We start from the raw sequence: 19,845 nt of genomic DNA on the forward strand, positions 1-19,845 counted from the left end.
AATTCATGGTCGATTCTTGATTTCGAATCGATTGATCTCCGCTCTGCGTCGAGCTCGCGGCCCAGTGACAGCGCATACACGTAGGAATGCAGCAAGACCACGAATCTGATATAAACTGACAGCAAGCGACGCAAGGATCCAATGGTTACTTTTCCAACGGTTTGTGGGCGTATCTGTGGCAATAGATCAATTTAATGTCTCTGAAGTGTTCTTGGCCTTCGAGCAGGTGATTTTGACATCTTATAGTCTGATTCCCGGAGGCGTATTTAGTCCACCACGCGGCTTTTGACAGGCTGCCACTTGATTCCGAGGCGTCCAGAACCGAAGCTATAATTAACATCAACTGCCATGACGGACTGATCGAATCCCAGTCTTTCCAGACCTCCGCCGAGATACTCCAATTTCTGTGTATTTTTAGACCTGTCCCCGATATGCTCTGAGATATCTTTCCCAACGCTGAGCATCCAAATTAGACATCTCTCTCTCCCCTGGTAGGAACGGCGCACGACTGCATGTCTCCGTCGAGCCCTCTCGTGTGTCCTCGACAGCTCACGACCGGGTCCGACGCCGTAAAGACAAAAGGTCGCCCGCGAGAGCATTGGGTTGTCACTCTGCTCGTTTCCTTGTCGGTCGTGCTCAACACTTCCAGTTGAATGATCCGTGATGACCTCGATCGGTGCTCCGCCCCCCCTTGGAGGTCACAAGCTAAGCCCGATTCCCACGAGGCTCTCCTGTTGATCTTTCTTGACGTATTTCCCCTTCTGTCCACTTCTCTTACCCTCTCATCCTTTCTCTCCTCCTCTTTCTACCTTCGCTTCATCGCACAAGCCTCTTCTGCGTCGGTCTCAAGATCAATACTCGCTTGTCTTCTCGATTCTGAGCTTCTTCTCGCAAGCTTATCACTTGATTCTCCCCTCCCTTCCATATCCCCCCCCGACCCCCCACGCACCACTTGGACTTCTCTTTCCTCACCGACCTTGAAACTTCATCCCCCCCCCCTCTTCCCACATCCCTCCGACTCGCCATTCGCCAAACATCATCCCTCTTCGCCTGGTGATCGCCCTATCCGTATTGTGCTGTGCCATGCCTTCAGAGTGTCCACAGTTGCCGTCCTAGTTCGTCGGCTGTCGTTCGTTTGTACTCCCCTCCCCCTTGGCGAGCGTTCCTATCACTTCACTCGGAGCGCCGAACCAACGATCATTTCTTCCGGCGGGTCAGGCCATTCACCGTTTGTTTACTCCTTTTCAGGAGGGGGCGATCTTCGGGATTGTTGTTTTCAACCCCTCCCCTATTCGATTTTCGTTTCGACGTGTGATCATTTCTCAGCAAGATCCATCTTGACTCCGGCCCAATCACCTGTTCATCGCCTGACATGAACGGTGATCTCAGCCTCTCCCAGTCACTGGGAGGTCTCCGTATCGCAAACCCGGATGACTCGCCCCTCCAATCCGAGACCGCCAGCGTGGTTCCAACGGGTCAACCGGACGGGTCGGCATCAACACCTCCACCAGAGCCCGCGCCGGTCGAGGAGCATTCAACCACCCTCCCTGCCACGCCCATCGACGGTTCCGTCTCGACCGATGACCCTTTCGCTTCTTCACAACCACCTTCCGACGTTGGCCCGCCGGCATCCAGCTCCTATCAACCGCATTACCCTGCGTCCGCCTTTGGGACTCCTCCGCACTCCGCCCGACCCCTTTCCTCCGCCTACACGAACGGCTCCGTCTCATCCGTTCTGCCGCGAGACAACTCGTATCGCATGCGAACCGACTCTGGGGCCTCATCCACCTCGGTGCCCCTGTCACGCGTCGACACTCGGGGTGGCTCGGTCGCCCTACAGGCCGGGGTTCTGGCGCGCGACAATTCCCACAGCGATCGCTCCTACCGCACCTCTCAGATCCCGGTCAATGGCCCGGCGGTGATGCGACAATCATCACGAGCACACGCCCGCGGGACAAACCCCGTTCAGATGTCTCGAACGCCCTACAACATGGAAAACGGTCCGGCGCCCAGCAGTGAAGATTGGCAGGAGCGCGGAGCAGCGGTCGCCGTGAGGCAGGAAGTCGATGCGAATGGGAAGACGGTCTCGCGGTTCATCAAAAAGGGCGTCCGGGATTTCTCGTTTGGAAACACGCTGGGTGAAGGGTCCTACAGTACGGTCGTCTTCGCGACGGACCGGCAGACGCTCAAGGAATATGCCATCAAGATTCTCGACAAGCGACACATCATCAAGGAGAAAAAGGTCAAGTACGTCAACATCGAAAAAGACACGCTGAATCGGTTGACCGATCATCCGGGTATCGTGCGCCTGTACTATACCTTCCAGGATGAGCGATCACTCTACTTTGTCCTGGATCTATGTAAAGGAGGAGAGTTGCTTGGCGTTCTCAAACGCATGACCACCTTCGACGAAGAGTGCACTCGCTTCTACGGGGCCCAGATTCTTGACACGATAGATTACATGCACCGGTGCGGGGTAATTCACCGAGACCTGAAACCGGAGAACGTGTTGCTGGACCACCAGATGTACGTGAAGATCACCGATTTTGGCACTGCCAAGATCCTCAAGACCCGACGACCCGACGACAGTCAGGCTTCCATTCCTCCGCTCGATGCGACCGAGATCCCCGAAGACGAGCGGGCCAACTCCTTTGTCGGGACAGCCGAGTACGTCAGTCCGGAGCTGCTGACGGAGAAGAATGCGTGCAAGGCGAGCGACCTGTGGGCCTTTGGATGCATCATTTACCAACTGCTCTCCGGCCGGCCGCCCTTCAAGGCTAGCAATGAATACCAGACTTTTCAGAAGATCGTTGCCTTGGATTACGAGTTCCCCATTGGCTTCCCCACAGTGGCCCGGGACCTGGTCGAGCGTCTTCTGGTCCTGGACCCGGCGCGCCGTCTTCAAATCGAACACATCAAGAACCATGAGTTTTTCAAGGGGATTTCGTGGGGGCCGGAGCTGTGGAAACAAAAGGCGCCGCGGCTCAAAGCCTACGTACCTCCTGCCCGGGAGCCGATCAAGCTCAACGGAGGTGAGGGAGGCGATAGCTTGCCTCCAGTGATCTCGACTGCGCCATCAAATGCCCCGCATAGCAGCAACAATCACTCGCGGGCACTTCCCCGAGTGGTCACCGAGCTACCACCTCCCAGTCAATTGGATATCGAGTGGTCTCCCGTGTTGAGCAGAGCGAATGAGCGAATTCTCAAGCTTGGGAACCTGGTGGTGACCTCGTCTCCAGCCTCCCACAGCTTGTCCTCGAAGAATGGAAACTACGAGAGCGAGGCTCCCAAGAAGTTTTCCCGCTTTTTCTCCGGATCGACAACCAAGAAGCGCGCGCGACTGGTCATGGTCACCTCATCGGCCCGGATCATTCTCGCCCCTGCGGGAGGAGACGAGAAAAAGGCAAAGCTTGAGATTTCGCTTCTCGCCCCCGAGACTCATTACCGCAGTACGACAGATGGTAAGGGGCATTCATTGTGGATCGTGGATACGGTAAGTGGCGCTGCTCAAGGCTTCAATCTCACAAACTACCCATCGGGGGAGGGAAGAGCTGAATCACTGACTTTGTTCTCAGAAAGAGAAGCATCTGGTCTTTGAAGACCCCAAGCCTTCTTCGAGCAATACGGGAGCCACGGCGGTCTCGGCGCAAGAATGGCTGGATGCATTGGATCGAGCCAAGGAGATGGCCTCTCTACATCCAAACACGGGGACTTATTCTGCCGAGGACGCCTTTCGGGACCTTTCATCCGGATTCTCCAGTCACTCCAACACACTCGACCGAAGCACGGAATTACAAAATGAGAGCAATGTCCCACCTCCCGGCCGCAATCACTTGACAAAACACCAGGCGAATGACTCGGACTCTACCAAGGGCAAGAAAAGGTTCAGCCGGCGGCATTCGAAGAATGGGCTTGCTGCCGTCTTTTAGTTCCGAGTCATCTGAGGTATCTCGCAGAAAAAAGGCGTCCACCTCGGCGTTGCAAGTCGGTCTCTATTTCCCGGCAGTGAGGCCTTCCCCTGTCTCCATGGAACGCGTTCCCATCACGTTCTTTATTCTTCTTCTCTTTGTCCATACTATTCTTTTCTTCATGGCGGCTACTCCAGGCTGCCATGAATTTTGGAATCATAATTCCATTGCCTCTTCCTTCGCCCGTGTACTTGTGGGTACACTCTCCACCGTGTTGTTCTCCCAACAAAATTCTAGCCACTGTGATTTTCCCTCTTCGTCATTGTCATGACTTTTTGCATTGGAAATGGCAAGCGATTCTTTTGCTCTCTCCACTTTTCTCTTGATTCGCGTGTTTGTCCATCCTGCGCGATAGATTCGAAAATGGCCTTGTCGGTTGACTTTTGCTCTCGTTTGGAGACTCGACCCTTGTTGAGCCTCCTGATTCTTCTTGTCCCTTTTATTCTTTGTCTGCTTGTCGTCTCGATCAATTGCTATATATCCCCGATTTGATTCGAAGCATACTTTTGCCAGCCTGGTGATGCTAGCCTTTTACTACTACGACGGTTCACAGCCTCTCCATTTGCTTCTTCCATTTCAATTTTTTTTGGTATCTGATGCTGTGAGACTCAGCTCTCGCACGGGGGCTGTTTCTGATTCAAATCATCGTTCCGTCCCACATGGCTGGCGATTTGCGTAGACGCGCGTTTGTGGGATCCCCGAAATGGCTGGAGTCTGTGGAGAGGAGAGACATGGATACCGGTGATCTGGTAGATCTCGCTGATTCACTTCACCTGCGTCCAAGTCTCTCCGTACATCTTCCACCTACCACCTTACAACCCTGACCAAATCCCCCCTCCCTGCGGCGGTTGACTGCCTTCACTGTGACTTGCTCATCCGCCCTTTTCTCTTTTCCTTTCCACTCTTGCTTCTATAGCCCATTATTCTTCGCTCCCAAACTTGGATACTCTTTGCTCCCTTCAGCAAAGACTTTTGCTTTCATAGTTGCATCCTTCCTTTTCTGCTTCAATTGCTCGTGGCTGACTTCAAAACTTCAATATACCCTTTGCTTGGCTTTTTTTAGTTTTCCTTTCCCTTGCTTTTCCCCCATTTTCTTTTGTGTGTGTGTATTAGCCTTGTCGACACGCAATGGATGTTCCTTTCAACTACAATGTTTAAATCGGTGATGGCTTTCTGCTTGAACGTCTCGGCCCAGGATAGAGTCTGGGGATTATTTGCTGGCTGGCACTGCCTACTGGTAGTTTTTGAAAAAAAAAAGTTTTCTCTGAACGATGGAACTGTGATCAATTGCATGTATGAAGTATTGGGTATGGTCACTGAAAACATCATCTCACACATTGAATCCGCGCGCATCGCAAGGCTTTAGGTTCACTGTCCGTATCGCATTGTCTCGGGCATGGATGTTCTAGAAGTTTAGTACATTCTGAGATAGACGGGACGCGTTAAGGGTAGTGCCCGAATTTCTAGCAACTATATCCCAGGCGGCCGGGGTCAGGTCTGTCGACAATTTTTATCAAGTTCAAGGAGAGAGGCCGATCAGCCGGAGGATATTAGAAAAGAAGTTTCAATTTTTTTTTCTCTTCGACCAGAAAAGGGCACACATAAGGACAAGACAAAGAGAAAGAATGAAGAGGAGAAGGAAGAAAAAGAAGGAGACGATTGAGATCAGATAAATAACCAGTCCAGACGTGACTCATCCAATTCGTCCACCCAATCGAACGTGTTCTCGTATCCGTCGTCAATTTCATGATAAGTATCCCGGTGACCCAGGTCTTTTCCATCGGGATCCATTCCTGCTGAAGACGATTCGATGACCTCTCCGGTGATGTTTGCCAGGGAAGATATGCTGGGTTTCTCCCGTCGTCGCTGATCATGCTTCTCCCACATAAGACGCAACACCCAGGCTGCATTTTGCACATTGACACTGGTGACGGCGTGGTAAAGAGCGCCCAGTTTCTCCAAAATGAGTGGTCTTTGCGAAGGGCATCGACACTCAGCGCCGGCGATGAAAGTGGGCCAGATGAGGCATTTGAAATGCGGGTCCGAGTGTGGTACCGAGCAGATTTGCTCGAGCAGGTAACTTGCGGTGGCGGCGTGGTCGGCGGGGAGACCGACATCTGCCCAAGGGGGCGTATAGCCGGCACGGGCGCGATTCAGCACCCGGCTAGTGTACAGATAGACTGCGTTTTGGTAAGATTTGGCCAATGCGATGCGGGGAGAGAGATCTGAGAGATAGTGGGAAGATTGCATGTGGTGGGCCCAAGCCACAGGGTCAAAGTTGCGGATGCCTTGAAGCAGAGCGAGATAGGAGGCTAGGGTAAGAGGTTGACCCGGATGCATTGAGGACGATAGAGCGGAGGGTTGTGGCGTGATGGTCGTGGTGGTTTCGGAGTCGGAATACCAGAGGGTGTGGATGAAGAAGATCACTTCCAAGAGGTACGCAGGGCAGCCAACCCACGAGGTTTCCTCGAGGCGTTTCAGCATTGCTGGGCCCATCGTAGCAGAAAAAAAGGGTTTAGAAAGGGCTCCGGGACGAGCGAGGGTTGAGCCCATGATTTCCATGCTGAGAGGATGCCCAGGTCAGTACTCTTTTGGCGCAAAAAGCGAACGTGGCATGAGGGATGAAATGTGCGGATCTTACATTAGGCAACCATCCAGTGCAAAGGTTTCGAGACTGTCAAGGATCCCTTGTCCAACCTTATTTTCTGGCCGATCTCTCAAAAGCTTTTTGGCACCTTCAATATGATAGCTCCATGCTCCGCTCCCTGACTCAAAGACATCTACCAGGGCAAGTACCACAATTGCGGCAAGGGTTCGATCATCTCGTTGCATGACAGGATTCTGCAAGTCTTTGGACAGCTGGTGAAGTGTTCGCTGCTTGAATTCAAGGAAATGCTGGAATGCTCTGGATGAGGATCGCCGGTGACTTGCTGGGGACACAAGTGCTTGGAGGTCCCTGGGCGACAATGGCGGATGATTCTGTGTCGAGGGATCGTTCAATGACCAGGGCATGTGAGATGAGTCGGAGTCCGACATGAGAGAATAATGCAAGGCACTCATGGCACATATACCGTGCGCAAGTAGCGTCGAGTCACCAACCAGCGAGATGAGATCGCGCCATGGGTTTTTAGATTGAGGATACACGACAAAATCGTGGGCCATATTTTGATTATCTGAGGCCGAGGTCAGCTGGTTAAATGGTTCCAAACAACAAGCAAAATGACCGGAGTACATGAGAGTATCATACAATGATATAGATAGAACCGTGAGGCTTGACTCATGTCTTTGAACAATGGATCAACCAGTCCCCGCGGCGCAGAGGTGTAACTCACTGAAGGGCCATCTCTAGAGACATGGATCAATCTGTTGTCCGTTTGTTCCGAGGAAGACGACTCAGTCACACTTGTGTTCACCACATTGCATCGAGGTATGCTGTCGTCTATCGGTTCCTGTGCATATCCATCGGATTCAGGACTCGTGTACGTGCCGGAACTCGGTGAGCTATTCGCCGAGGATGTCGTTTCCGCAATCGAGATAAAGCCATATGCTCCCGTGCCGTTTGTTTTCGGCGGGTGGGTTCTTGCAAAGCTCCCATATCTTTCCTCGTCATCTGGTTTCTTGACATCATCAAAGCTACGACCCATCATCTTGCCTCGACTGGCCACTCCGCCTTTCACCCAGACCAGCGGCTTTTGATAGCCCAGGCATTCCTTTCCGGCATCTCGACATTTTCGGCAAGTGGGTTGACCGTTATCGCAAATGATGCGACGCCGCCGACAAGTGTAGCAACCCTTGGTCATGATCGAAATCACGGGCGTCAACGACGTGGAATTCTCGAAACGTGCTTGTGAAGAAAGCTCGCCATGCGCGGATATCGCTTCTTCTCCTCCTCATCGCGGGCAGCACTTGGGCGTGAAACTTTCGACTAGACTACCGCGTCATTCCTGGATGGGCGATTCCTAGGCACCGTTCTCGGTGAGATGGTATCTCTTGGGCAATTCGCACCAAGCCTCGTATGTGTCAGAGCAGAAACGAGCGCTAAAAGTCTCGAGTCGATCATTGGCGGGCCCGGTCGCGGCCGGGGAAATTGACGGGATTCGGAGCGGGGCTTACCTAAGAAGGGGGCGGTCTGGGCCTCAGGCTCCACCGCCGGCTGACGAGCGCTACAAGAATTGCCCCGACTGTCCGCTTCGCTCCTCGCCTCCGCATTTTTTGACATCGCCATACTCGTGAGAAGGAGGTCATTGGCAAGATGGTCTTTCATTTGTTTGGACTCCGGGCCTTGGAGGTGAGTTCTATGAAGATGGGAGGCCGAATGAAGGACTGCTCCTAACGCTAACGGAATGGGGTTTGCAGGTCTGGTTGTATGGCCGAGTACGTCGGAACCGTCGTAGTGATCTCTACACACCACCAAATGCTGACTGATCTCTTTCCAGCTCATCCGCAGTCCCCTCTTCCACCAAATGGTAGGCCGTGTGCACCAGCGAGTGGAACAAATCCGTCATGGAATCCCTCCAGAACCATCGCGCACTTCCCTGGAGGACAGTGGTATGTGCTTTTTTGAGATCACAGGATCGGATGGTCCAGTCTTTACTCGCAGGTCGCTGATCATCATTGACTGTACAGACTCCATCGGTAAATTTGTCAGGTATTTCAAGGAGGAAATCAAGGATCAGATGAAAGGCAAACCCCCCAACAAACTATAAGGGGCCGTCATTGGGCTTAATTTTGGTGCATCAATAGGAGTTCGGTTACAAGAAATAGGCATGATACCCAATATATGAATCTTCGCTCCATCAACTCGTGAAACACCAAGCTTCGTGTTGTTGGATAATCTCCGGTCATGTCCGAGGCAGAAAGAGTTCAGGACCTCGTTTTCAGACGTGCCGAAGCGGGTGATTTCTACTGCAAGGTGCAGCTGTTCCATCCGGTCGCATGAAGGTCAATGGCAAAGGGCGCTTCTCCTGCTTTGCGTCTGAGCGCAAACCTCGGAAGGTTGTAGGGGGACCAGGACACTCCCGTCTTCATCGGGGTCCCTTAGTTGCTAGGGATCAAAGGGAGCTCCTATCGTCGTTTTCTTCCTATTACTCGGAGGTGGTTTGAGATATCTGTACTAGAAGTGTGTGTGTCACATCGAGTGCCGAACGTACGAATTGATGTCGAATCATGCGTCTGCGCGCATAGATGTCTAGGAAGACACGCCGGCTAGAGGCTCCCTCACATATAGCGGGGTGATCACCAGGACAAGGCCAACTTTTTGTCAAGAATGAACACATCGCAAAGCCTCCCAGTTTCCTGAAGGGATGATGTACGGTACATCGGGACCGTACATGATCAGCGGAGGCTGATGCGACGTTATGTTGACTTTGATCGAGCGCTATGAGCGGCGACCGTGAGGTAGCATTTGGACCTACCATACCTCGCGACTAATTTCCTTGTTATCCCATTTTGAGGATCAGATCAGAGGCTCTACCTCCAGTTAGATGCTTTAGTGGTGCAATCATCCATGTGGTCAGCAGCTCCTCACTTGCCAGCACGATAGGTGTGTCCATTAGCGCCATGAACCGCCACGCGTCTGTCACCCTCTTCCGCAAAGCGCATGGTGCAGGTTTCTAGATTTGTTGGAAAATCAACAGGATCATGTTCGCTGAAATCCTCAGTGTGTACGCAAGAGAACGCGCAACATCCAGAACCATCAAGAATTTTGAAATTCGCTTTGCTCTGGCTGGTTTCTGGAAGAATGCGCTGCTTCATCAAGCATCGAGGCAGCCTGATCTTGGCGCGAGAGAAGCCTACGCGGCCATGAAATCCAAAAATTTGGGATGTTGTTCCAGACCACCAGTACCGGATGTTGAATCCGACCGGTCTCTGCTGGTAGATGTAGTCAAGTCGCCAGTCAAGGTCACTTTGCATGGTCCCAACATATCGGACTCTTGAACTGGCTTGGTCAGGGCGTTGTCCATCAAATTCGTCCATATTCCACGAAGCATGTACTAAGGCACTGACTCACTACAGGACTCCTGTAGTTTACCGCCGTGAGCAAGGACTCGCACTCGTGACGAGAGTGTGGCGAATGCCAAGTCGATTGCTTGCTTCCAATGTCTGCAGTCTACAGTTACTGTACACGACTGGCATGTACAAGCCACAAAAATCGGCCATGCATTAGGGGGGCCGGGTATATCGGCTAAGGCTTGACATGGTGTGGTGGAGTCTGTCGGATATGAATCAGAGTCAAGAGTGGAATCCAATCCAGCGCTATTTGGCTCCAACGTGGTGATCTACAGCAGTAGTCAGTAAGATGAATTCTGTGCTCCTCCATTGCAGAAATGAACATGGCGAGACATGACCCTCCACGATAGGAGAGACGGGAGTGGAGAGACTGGAATCAGGCGATCAACCGGCCCATGATCTCCCCCCGAGGGGATTGATTAGATCTCCTGAGATCGAACGTGCGATCGGAGGCAAAGAAAAAGTGATGATTGGAGGTCCGAAGACAACCACGGATGGACGGATGTTGGTATTTGTCTGCGTTGCCGGAGGGGTCCTGCAGACGACCTGAGTGATTGGGAAGTGGATGTCTAGTTGGATGGCGGTTGGCCGTGGACGCTGTTGCTAATTATGGCCCGGCTGGGTGGTCTCGGATGCGGATTTTCACTCGGTGTAACGCGGTGGAGACCTCGGCGGGCGGACTGACTGGCTGAGACGATGTCGGGATGGAAACGCTGTCTCACGCGGTCATCTGCCATGAATGCTGCTGGACTAATAAATTGACTCATGGAGAGGGAATCTGTGTTCGGAAGGAGATGAGATGGGATAGATAGAGGGGCAAAGAGTGAGGATTTCTTTATCACGGGCAGGAATGTCTTGATGTATTTATCATCACATGCGCCGGACTCGACGTGTATGAGGAACCCGAGCAGCATCCACGTTGACAGAGATTTGGGTCTGTTGCATGATGGAGGGTACACACTCATCGAAAAGAGGAATTTGATCACCGGCAGAGCATTCGCTACCATGTTTGAGATTCGCCTTCAAGAGATCCTGGAGGGTACTCCTCATTTTGCCGTGTTGGACTCTTCCGGTGGAGTGTTTCTTCTAATCCTGCCCAAGATGTGCAGTGTTTTTGTAAACAAAAGGTATGGTTAAAATGTTGAGATGTGCTTCGAAAACAGAGATGCACACGTAGGTTTCCACTATAGAGAAAAAAAAAGCAGGGAAAGGGTAGATACGGACAACCTATGAGTATGTACAACTGTAGATTATTGTACGAGTATATCCAAACAGATATTGTACGTGAGCTTAGCTTATGCTCCAGTCATACTTGGTCGCTTGATGGATACACCCGATTGTTTACTTCCGGGTGTTTACATGACCACGGAAGTGTAGAGGGTGAAGGATAGAGAATAGTGCTGTCGATGATGGATTCGTTCCTATCGCATCCAATGTTTGCCATCATCATGGGACAGTTTACCTGCCCTCGTGATTTACTTCTTTTTTTTCTCTCACCTGTCGGGGCTCAGCCACCAAAGCCTCGAGTCTCTTCGAGACAGGATGGACTCCACCCCATTAGGGCCCGGCGCAGCCTAATCGAGGGTTAGCGTGTGGACGGGCATTTCCCGCCAGCTGACACTCCTGCGATTTCCCGGGCCTTTCAGTCTCCTCCCTTTCATCCCTCCGACATTCTGCGCCTTCACTCGTTTCTGTTACCCACTCCCGGCTTCTTGCCTTGCTCCCCTCGTTTGTAATCAAAAAGAAAGACAATACACATCAACCATCTCTTCCATCTTTCTCAACTCACTCGCTCCCACTTTCTGATTCACATCTGGACGTCCCATCCTCCGCCCATCATGCGTCTCTCCAAGGCTTCCATTCTTGCCCAGGCTCTGCTGCTAGCAGCGGTCGCAGCGCAAAGTCTCGACGCCTCCAGCCTCGTCAACGAGATCACCACCACCGCAGCCGCAGCCGCGACTACCACCGCGGCCTCACCTTCCCCGGCAGAGACCACTCAGTCCCCCGTCACAACTTCCGCTGCTCCCTCAACCACATCCACCACCTCGGAGGCTGCCCCGACCACCACCAGTACACAAAGCACCTCCTCCAGCACAACCACCTCCGTGGCAGAAGTCCCCTCCACCACAAACACTCCGGCTCCCTCCACCACGGCTGGCGCTGCTGAAACGTCTGCCCGCTCCACCACTTCGCAGCCATCCGACGAGACCACCACTTCGGTGACTCCGTCTGTCAGCTCCACCATCGTCATCAAGACCATCACCGCCCAGATTACGGAAGATGGAACAACCAAGCCGACCGTCATGCTCTCGACCTCCACCTCTGCCGTGACCAGCTATCCCTCTCTGAACGGCGACAAGGGCTCCTCCAACAGCGGTCTTTCCTCCTCGGATAAGAAGATCATCATCGGTGTCGTGGTAGGTGTCGGCGGTGCCATCCTTCTTGGTGTCTTGGGCGTGGTCTTCTGGCGCATCCAGAAGAAGCGGAGCGACGCTTTCAACGATGAAGACGATGATCTCATGGGGGGTACCGCTGTCGGCAGTGGCCCACGCGAGAAGGCACCGGGTCCGACCCAGAGTGGGACTCCGTTCAAGAACACACTGGATCAATATCACAACCCAGGTCCCGTGAACGCCGCGTCCAACTTTTAAATGACCACCCAGATGCAAGCCTTTTGCCTACCGACCCCGTCTCCCTGCAGAGGGACGGTCGCAAAGCTTCGGCGCGACCACTTGTCTCGCAGTGTAAAAAGTTCCCTCTCCGAGGTATCAGCCTCATGCAATGTCTACCATCCAGCCCTTCGCGGCTGGACAGGTGACGGTTACGACTACGCGTGCTTCTCTCCTGGAACCCATTTGATTTGCCTATTTATTTTTATTTTTTTCTTGACTTCTCTTCGTTGCGGATACCTTTTTTGTACCATTGTTTTGGAGGCGTCCTTTTGTCCGACCGCCTACACCATTCCTTTTGTCAGCATCATAGACGTTACTGTGCTTCTTATCCTGTCTGTCTCTTGAGCGTTCTGTCTGGGGTTTCTGGCTTATGGTAACCTCTCACTACCCACTCAGGCTGATATCCACTGTCGAGTGTCACGCAACACTCTCGTAATCCTTCGGGTCATCACTCCTTCATACCATGTCTGCGGCTCTTACAGTCGCTCCCCTTCTCCCTCTCTCTGATACAGAGGCCCGGGGTCTGAAATTGATTGACTGTCTTCAATACGGACTCCTATTATCTGAAACTTTTCTCTATGAACCCTTACCTCGGCCATGCTTTGTGCTTTTCTTCGCGTCCGCCTCAGAGAGAAGCCATCGCCGTACGCGGCTTTCGTAGTCTGGGTGGTCCGAACTTCCCTCGCAGAATGGATCATCAAGTTTACTGCGCTCATTTTGTCTTTCCAATATTGATCAGAGAGGGTAGGGCCTCATGGAAGAGCTGAAGGCTTGCAGTCCTTCCGGTGCAACACAGGCGACAAATAAATGGATGGTCATTTCATTTCCCCATCGGTCCCTCTTGATGTCGCTCGCCTCATCTTATTTTCATTTACAGATGGCCAGATGGACCCATTGATTCAAGACTCATAGTTCCCACCCGATTCAATTGGATTCAAAATACATTGGCTCTCTCCAACCTTCCCCTGATATCACTCGGTAATCTCCGCCGCGCGCAACACCGTCGCAAACCCATCCGCCAACTCGGACAACACCACCGACACCAACGACTCCGCCTGCACCCCCGGAATATGACGATCCGCAACTCCATCCGACACCACAATCACCTCATACTGCAACTCCTCGCCCGCTCTCGCCGTCGTCGACACACAGACATGCGCCATATACCCCACCAGCACAATCTTCTTCCCGACCGGACCCAACCCCTGCAGATACGTGTGCAGATCGGTCTGCGCGAAACAGCTCGCAAACGACTTCTTCACGACCTTCTCGCCCGCCGCGGGCTTCAATTCGTCGAATTCCGCGGCCAGCAGCGTGTCGGGCGTGAAGACCGGGGCGCCGGCGGGGACCTCGTGGACGACGTGCACGATGTTTTTGCCGTGGTGGCTGCTGCGACGGTAGCGGGTGAGTAGGTCGGCGATGACTTTGCGGCTGGGGGTGATGTTGTGGAGGGCGAGTTTGCCCGAGGCGTATTCGTTTTGGGCATCGATGATGATGAGGGTGGAGTCTTGGATGGAGGCGGTGGAGGGGGGGATGCCGACGAGTTGGCGGAAGGAGGGGGCTTCGGTGGCCATGATGATGATGGTGATGGAGGAGAAAAGAAGTGGAATTGAGACTGTAGGTGAGGGTTTGGTGAAAGAATTTAGGAATTTATATGTTCTAAGTTTTGGGGGGGGGGGGAGTAGGTTATGGATGATCGTCTGGATGGAGAGGAGAGACCCCGAGGTTGATTTCGACTTGAGGGTTCTTGGCTTTTGACGTGAGTCGTTGGATAATCCGTGTCCCTCCCCCCGCAGAGCTCTACGAGGGGAGTCCAGTGGAGATCTTCATCTACAATCACCATTCCAAGGATGAACATCTTCCCCAATGCCACTGTGTTTCACAGATACATCACAGTGGAGTATATGTATGTCAACAAATCTGCTGGGGGAAAAAAAAAAGAGAGGCTATGCTATCTGAGAGGCAAGGTCGCATCAAATAGGTAATGTATCCAGGAGGAGCGTCAATATGAAGATGCGCGGGATCTCTGGAGAAATGACGATTTCTTGGGGGAGAAATCAAAAGAGGGATCAGAATTGCTCGGAGGAACCGGGATCCCTCTCGGTGTTTCCTAAAGAGGAAAGCGGACGCTACTCAAGGACGGTAGCTTGTATCTATTCTTCGGAACTGAAGGATTGAGGATTTAGGAGTAATCCACAGGTACCCTACCTACGTACCGATGTACTTACTCCCGATCACATCCTAGCTGAAGACTGCACGTGCTTCCAAGACAACGCGGGCTACAGGAGAAGTCGCTTCGCCGTGATTCCAAAACCTTCTCCGAGGTCGATCTCGATGCCGTCTTGCGATCGATCCGGTACAACGACTGGTACCGGTGGCGCTTGGGGTCATTGGAGATGGTCTGCAGGCTCAGGAAAGGAGGGCCCAAGGTCTTTCGTCTTCGGGCGGATTCAAATGCTCTCTAGGTCTGCTCGGCTCCCCTCTATCCATTTCAATTTAGGCTATTAGATGGGAGAAGTGAAGTCCATGTGCTGCATCGGCCATATAGGTGCCAGGCTTTCATCTCTGGGGTCGATTGCTGGGACAAATTCGGGGCTATATCTACTTCCTGTATTTAGTCCACGATGAACGGACTCTCCATGTATACTCGGACTTGGGGGGAGTTAGGATGCGAACTCACATGGAATATTGAAATGAAAGGAGACCACCTGGGAAATTTCCAGTCTCGCCGATTCAACTACTAATTCATTTAGCCAGGACGCCTTTGAAATGGTCGAGATCGCCACTAGCATCTAGCTATTCTCCCCCAACCGCTCCGTATGTGCAACACCTGAACGCGTTTTAATCACGTGCAGAGCGCGGTGCGCGTCGCGATGGTCACCGGCTCTCCATCTCTCTCCACTTGAGCGCTCATTTCGCGGCTGTCCAATCTCGTCCACGGGGCATGGTTTAGATGGTCATTTTCACCTCGTCCCATGAAATCAGGAATTTTTCACAGCAACAAGGAAAGAAAAATTGAATCCAAACGGCATCGGCATCAATCTTGCGAGTCCAGCACAATTTGTGACCATCTCTCTCTCTCTCTCTCTCTCTCCCAGATCTGAACTGCGAAACCGCCGCTTCTGTGTATCTCCACTCTCCACCAAAGCATAATCGCCCATCCTTTCCACCCCGTATCCGCGTGAAACCGAAAAAAAAGTCCGTCCCATCATCATGTTCGCGACTCAACCCGCTCCTTCGACACCCTCGACGCCATTCCGTCAAACAGGCCACTATACACCGGCTCGACCATCCCCCCTCGGACCGCGCAGCACCAACGTCGCCACTCCCCCGTGGACAATGACCTCGCCCACCCGCTCCGCCCACCCGCAAAAGGCATCCCACTTTGACCAGGACAATTCCCACTCCCCCATTACTTTCCCCAAATTCACCGGGGCGCAGACAGAACTCCCCCCGCGATACCATAACCCTCTATCCCTGTCTGCCGGCACATCTCACGCCCAGTCTCAGTCCCAGTCCCCCAATTTCACCAACATCGCCTCCTCCCCCGCGCCATTCACCTTCCAAACAACCGACTCTCAGTCCAACAATATATTTGCGCCGCAGTCACCCGGCCCAACATCGCCGACGCCATCGCGCCGGTCGCGCTTTGCGGACCGGTATGCTGCACAGATTGCGAATCCAATGCGCGGGACGACGTCTCTTGCGCGCTCCAAGACCCGCACCATGTTCTTGAACCGTGTGAGGAGTGAGCGGGATACAGGGCGATTCGAGGCGCGCGGGGAGCAGATGATGATGGCGGAGCATTTGGCTGATAAGAGACGGTGGGAAGAGAGTATGACGCGGGACGCGGATGGGGTTTTGTATGGTGTCGAGGGGGATATTGAGGATGATGGGTTGCTTCCTGGTACGTCTCTCTCTTTTCTCGTTCTCTCACACTCCCTCTTTTTTTTTTTCTTTTACATGCCTGGATTTCAGAGAGGGAAAGGTCATCTGATCTGCTGGATGACTCTCCCCATTTTTTCTTTTCTCACAATTTATTGGGGGACGGTTTACTAATGGCTTTGTCTCCCAGAGGACGAAGCTGAGCTGCGGGCCTTGGACGAGTTTGTCTCTCAAGAGGAAGCTTTTGAGCGAGCCGTGCAAGAGTCGATGAGCAACGACTATAGACATCGGATGGTCGATCCGGAAGTTCCGTATAGTGATGCTGATTACGATGATATCTTCATGCACTTGCCAGAGCCTGCGCAGGACATGGATATGTCTTGATCCGGGAGTGGCGTTGAATTGACTTGTTGAGCGTCTTGTTCACTTGCAAGACAGAGTCAAGTGCCAGTTTTTTTTTTTTTTTCGGGTATGTGGGTTTAGCGTGATTTCTTAATTCTTGGATGCATTGGGCGGCGTTTGATCGGTGTGCCAGGCCAGATTCTATATAGAATCGGGGGGACCGGCTAGAACTGGGACATAAAATATTTTGGGACGCGGCTGCTGGCTTGTACCTAGCTGAAGGGGGTATCGACGTGGGTTTTGTGTATATATACAAAGAAATCAAGCACACGGACGTCGGCTCGGCAATAGTGTCACACACAAAAAGTCTATATCTTCTGGACGAGGCCGAGGACCATTCCAGCCTGAGGTCCTTTTGACGTTCCATGCTCAAATCAGCCTTTCATTATATCTCGCAAGACACCTCGCTCGGTTCATTGCTGAGGACAGTCCGGGACTCCGCCTGGTGCACCGCCCGTAGCACCGCCGAGGTCACCCATCAGCGGATTCGAAATCAGCTCTTCTGGTGGGCTGCCTGCGGCTTGCATCTGTAGGAGAGAAAAAACAAAAATGTCAAAAGTCAGTCAAGTGCGCAAAAGGCGAAACCACAAGACCGGCACTCCAGAGAGCAGGATGCCACTCACCTCTTGCATGCGCTCCCAAATATATTCCCGACATTTGGCATCCTCGTCCGAATACCCGGGCTCTTCAAACTTGACAACGATCTGGTTGACGACCCGCGCTTGTGCCTCATAACGCTCCATATCTTCGACCGGCACCGACCCATTCGCCTTGTTCTTTGTGATCCACGGTCCAAATTTACCGTCCAACTCCTTCATCGGCTCATAGAGCATTTCCTTGTTGGACAATTGCTCCATCATACCCATAAACATCTTCGTCAAATCCCCATCCTCACCCGCCCCACTCGCCCCAGCCTCGACAGCCTTGAGCAGCTGCGCGATCAGGTCGTCGTCTAACCCGTCGCCTGTTGTTGCGGCCTCGGTCGCCCGATCACCAGACTGCTTCATTCGCTCAATGGTGCGCTGAATCGCATCATTGAAGTTCTCCGGCTGCGGCTGATCCGTCCCCGCAGCACCAGTTGATGGGGCTGCAGCAGTCGTAGCAGCAGCAGGCCCCGACTTGGCGCTTTCGATCCCGCTCTCACTCGCACTTCCTTGCTCGACTCCATTCATTCCCTCCTCGGCCATCACATCGGCCAGTAGCTGCTTCAAAAAGTCACCGGGTGGAATCCCGCTCTCTTCGAGCTGTTTAGCAAAGGCGTCGGCACCCTGGTCCACCGCGGCCTGGAAGCCCAAGCCGTCGGCAGTTCCGGGGCCCGCGGCGCCGGGATTCGCCATCATATTGGCCATGTCCTTTTCCAATTGCTTGAGAAAAGCTTCTTCGTCGAAATCAGGCGGAGCGATGCCCGTGGTAGGGTCTGATTGTGTAGTTACGGGCGCAGGCACCGGCTTGGTATTGGGCTTGGGCTTGGAGAAATCATCGAGCACATCTGTCGATGCAAAGGATCATGTTTAGTGTCGCGGCCAGACAACAAATCCTCTGGATGGGAGGATTCCCAGAGATCATGAGCTTACCATCTAGTTCGTCAAAGTCAGAGTCTTCGTCATCAGCGTCCATTTGAGGAGCCGGTGGCCTGTCCAGCGGCTTCTCCGTGGGGGTCGCCGTTGCAGGGACTGTGTTTGCGGCATCGGTGTGGTCGTTGGAGACGGCCGTGGCGGAGCGGGGATCTTTTCGCGGGGTTGTTCGCCCGAGCTGGAGGCAGGTGTCGCCATTGTGGACGAGCGCAGTAACGGCCAACGGAGGGTTATGACCGGAGAACTTGTAGCTAGAAAGTCCTAGCGACACAGCAAAATGGAGAGCCGAGTCGACAGAGGAGGGACTTTGACCGCACTGGACCTGGGCCAGAAGATTGGAGAGAGAGAAGAGAGGGAGGATCTGGCATGTGACAAAAGGGGAAATTTGGTGGGGAACGGGCCATGGATCGCCGAGGAAGAACGCCGGCGGGTCGGCAACGTTCAACTGTCAGGCCGAGTTCGTTGCACAGCGGAAGAGAGCATCTTCTTATGCATTAACGAGAGGGCGACAATACCCAGTGACAAAGGCAAGATCAGTTGTGTAATTGTGCATGATCCAATCCGCAAATATCGCTGTCCCCGTTGTCAATGTATCCCATCTGATCGTGGGAAACCTACAAATTGATTTCTTGACGCTTGAGCCTGGCTCGTCAGTGCTACTCACCAGCAGGTCCAGCACTTGCCGGACCAAGGACATCTTCAAAATAAGTGGGTAAAAAAAAAGATCACAATTGGCCACATGGAGAATTGATTTCATCTGAAGCATCTAAGAGCTCATCACAGAATGTACACGGCCTCTGCTGGAGTTGAACCTGGCCAGAATCAATATAGAGTATAGCCCTGCAACCCGAGGTGCAAACTTTCCAGCATCTGGTGGATGTCGGAAAACTGTCGCCTGAGGCAGAAACCTCGCCTTTGGGTTCCGAAGCAGGCATGCCTTAGGCCAAGAAAAAGAATATCTCGCTGATCCCATCATCTCATTCGCTGCTGCCTCACCTTCAACCTCCGTTGCAGGGGCATCAGAATTACTTAGATCAGACTCGGGAATGGGAGAGTTCCATCTGCAGGGCCACCCCCGCACTCAGAACCCCAGAGAGTCAGAAAGACACACTCATACTACTACGGGACGCCTGGCGGCTGCATGAAAGGTTGCATCATTCCAAGTTGGTCGTTTCAGCAGAATCCGGGGGTGGGATCTGAGCTAGTGGCACTGGCCACTTGTTTAGTGCTCCTGGCTAGTGGCTCCTGGCTACGCCAGGCAGACAAGAGCTCCCCTCCCCCCTCCCCTTCAAAGTACTGTAGTAGCAAAGGAGTAGTGCCTCATGCGCCTCATGA

The 19,845-nt window shown here is 53.0% G+C and overlaps 8 protein-coding genes across 8 annotated transcripts; 4 read left to right on the forward strand and 4 right to left on the reverse strand.

Annotated features, from left to right (window-relative positions):
* Positions 1 to 1,372: 1,372 nt before the first annotated feature.
* On the forward strand, positions 1,373 to 3,929 carry POX_b02891 (Serine/threonine-protein kinase PKH2; the record flags this gene model as incomplete). The annotated part of the gene is made up of 2 exons (XM_050111799.1): positions 1,373 to 3,493; positions 3,576 to 3,929. The coding sequence occupies 2 exons, from the start codon at positions 1,373 to 1,375 to the stop codon at positions 3,927 to 3,929; spliced, it is 2,475 nt and encodes an 824-aa protein (XP_049972145.1).
* Positions 3,930 to 5,633: 1,704 nt separating this feature from the next.
* On the reverse strand, positions 5,634 to 7,768 carry POX_b02892 (uncharacterized protein; the record flags this gene model as incomplete). The annotated part of the gene is made up of 3 exons (XM_050111800.1): positions 5,634 to 6,531; positions 6,610 to 7,141; positions 7,216 to 7,768. 3 exons carry the CDS (start codon positions 7,766 to 7,768, stop codon positions 5,634 to 5,636), a joined length of 1,983 nt encoding a protein of 660 aa, XP_049972146.1.
* A 452-nt stretch (positions 7,769 to 8,220) lies between these two features.
* Positions 8,221 to 8,674, forward strand: POX_b02893 (uncharacterized protein; the record flags this gene model as incomplete). The annotated part of the gene is made up of 3 exons (XM_050111801.1): positions 8,221 to 8,256; positions 8,325 to 8,342; positions 8,405 to 8,674. 3 exons carry the CDS (start codon positions 8,221 to 8,223, stop codon positions 8,672 to 8,674), a joined length of 324 nt encoding a protein of 107 aa, XP_049972147.1.
* A 732-nt stretch (positions 8,675 to 9,406) lies between these two features.
* On the reverse strand, positions 9,407 to 9,944 carry POX_b02894 (uncharacterized protein; the record flags this gene model as incomplete). The annotated part of the gene is made up of 2 exons (XM_050111802.1): positions 9,407 to 9,437; positions 9,496 to 9,944. The coding sequence occupies 2 exons, from the start codon at positions 9,942 to 9,944 to the stop codon at positions 9,407 to 9,409; spliced, it is 480 nt and encodes a 159-aa protein (XP_049972148.1).
* A 1,871-nt stretch (positions 9,945 to 11,815) lies between these two features.
* On the forward strand, positions 11,816 to 12,628 carry POX_b02895 (uncharacterized protein; the record flags this gene model as incomplete). Its single annotated transcript, XM_050111803.1, has 1 exon — positions 11,816 to 12,628. One exon carries the CDS (start codon positions 11,816 to 11,818, stop codon positions 12,626 to 12,628), a length of 813 nt encoding a protein of 270 aa, XP_049972149.1.
* Positions 12,629 to 13,620: 992 nt separating this feature from the next.
* On the reverse strand, positions 13,621 to 14,223 carry POX_b02896 (uncharacterized protein; the record flags this gene model as incomplete). The annotated part of the gene is made up of 1 exon (XM_050111804.1): positions 13,621 to 14,223. One exon carries the CDS (start codon positions 14,221 to 14,223, stop codon positions 13,621 to 13,623), a length of 603 nt encoding a protein of 200 aa, XP_049972150.1.
* Positions 14,224 to 15,862: 1,639 nt separating this feature from the next.
* Positions 15,863 to 16,918, forward strand: POX_b02897 (uncharacterized protein; the record flags this gene model as incomplete). Its single annotated transcript, XM_050111805.1, has 2 exons — positions 15,863 to 16,556; positions 16,725 to 16,918. 2 exons carry the CDS (start codon positions 15,863 to 15,865, stop codon positions 16,916 to 16,918), a joined length of 888 nt encoding a protein of 295 aa, XP_049972151.1.
* Positions 16,919 to 17,349: 431 nt separating this feature from the next.
* On the reverse strand, positions 17,350 to 19,207 carry POX_b02898 (uncharacterized protein; the record flags this gene model as incomplete). Its single annotated transcript, XM_050111806.1, has 4 exons — positions 17,350 to 17,463; positions 17,560 to 18,425; positions 18,511 to 18,955; positions 19,175 to 19,207. The coding sequence occupies 4 exons, from the start codon at positions 19,205 to 19,207 to the stop codon at positions 17,350 to 17,352; spliced, it is 1,458 nt and encodes a 485-aa protein (XP_049972152.1).
* Positions 19,208 to 19,845: the final 638 nt, after the last annotated feature.

The sequence above is a fragment of the Penicillium oxalicum genome, chromosome II, assembly GCF_001723175.1.
Source record: "Penicillium oxalicum strain HP7-1 chromosome II, whole genome shotgun sequence".
Taxonomy (NCBI): Eukaryota; Fungi; Ascomycota; class Eurotiomycetes; order Eurotiales; family Aspergillaceae; genus Penicillium; species Penicillium oxalicum.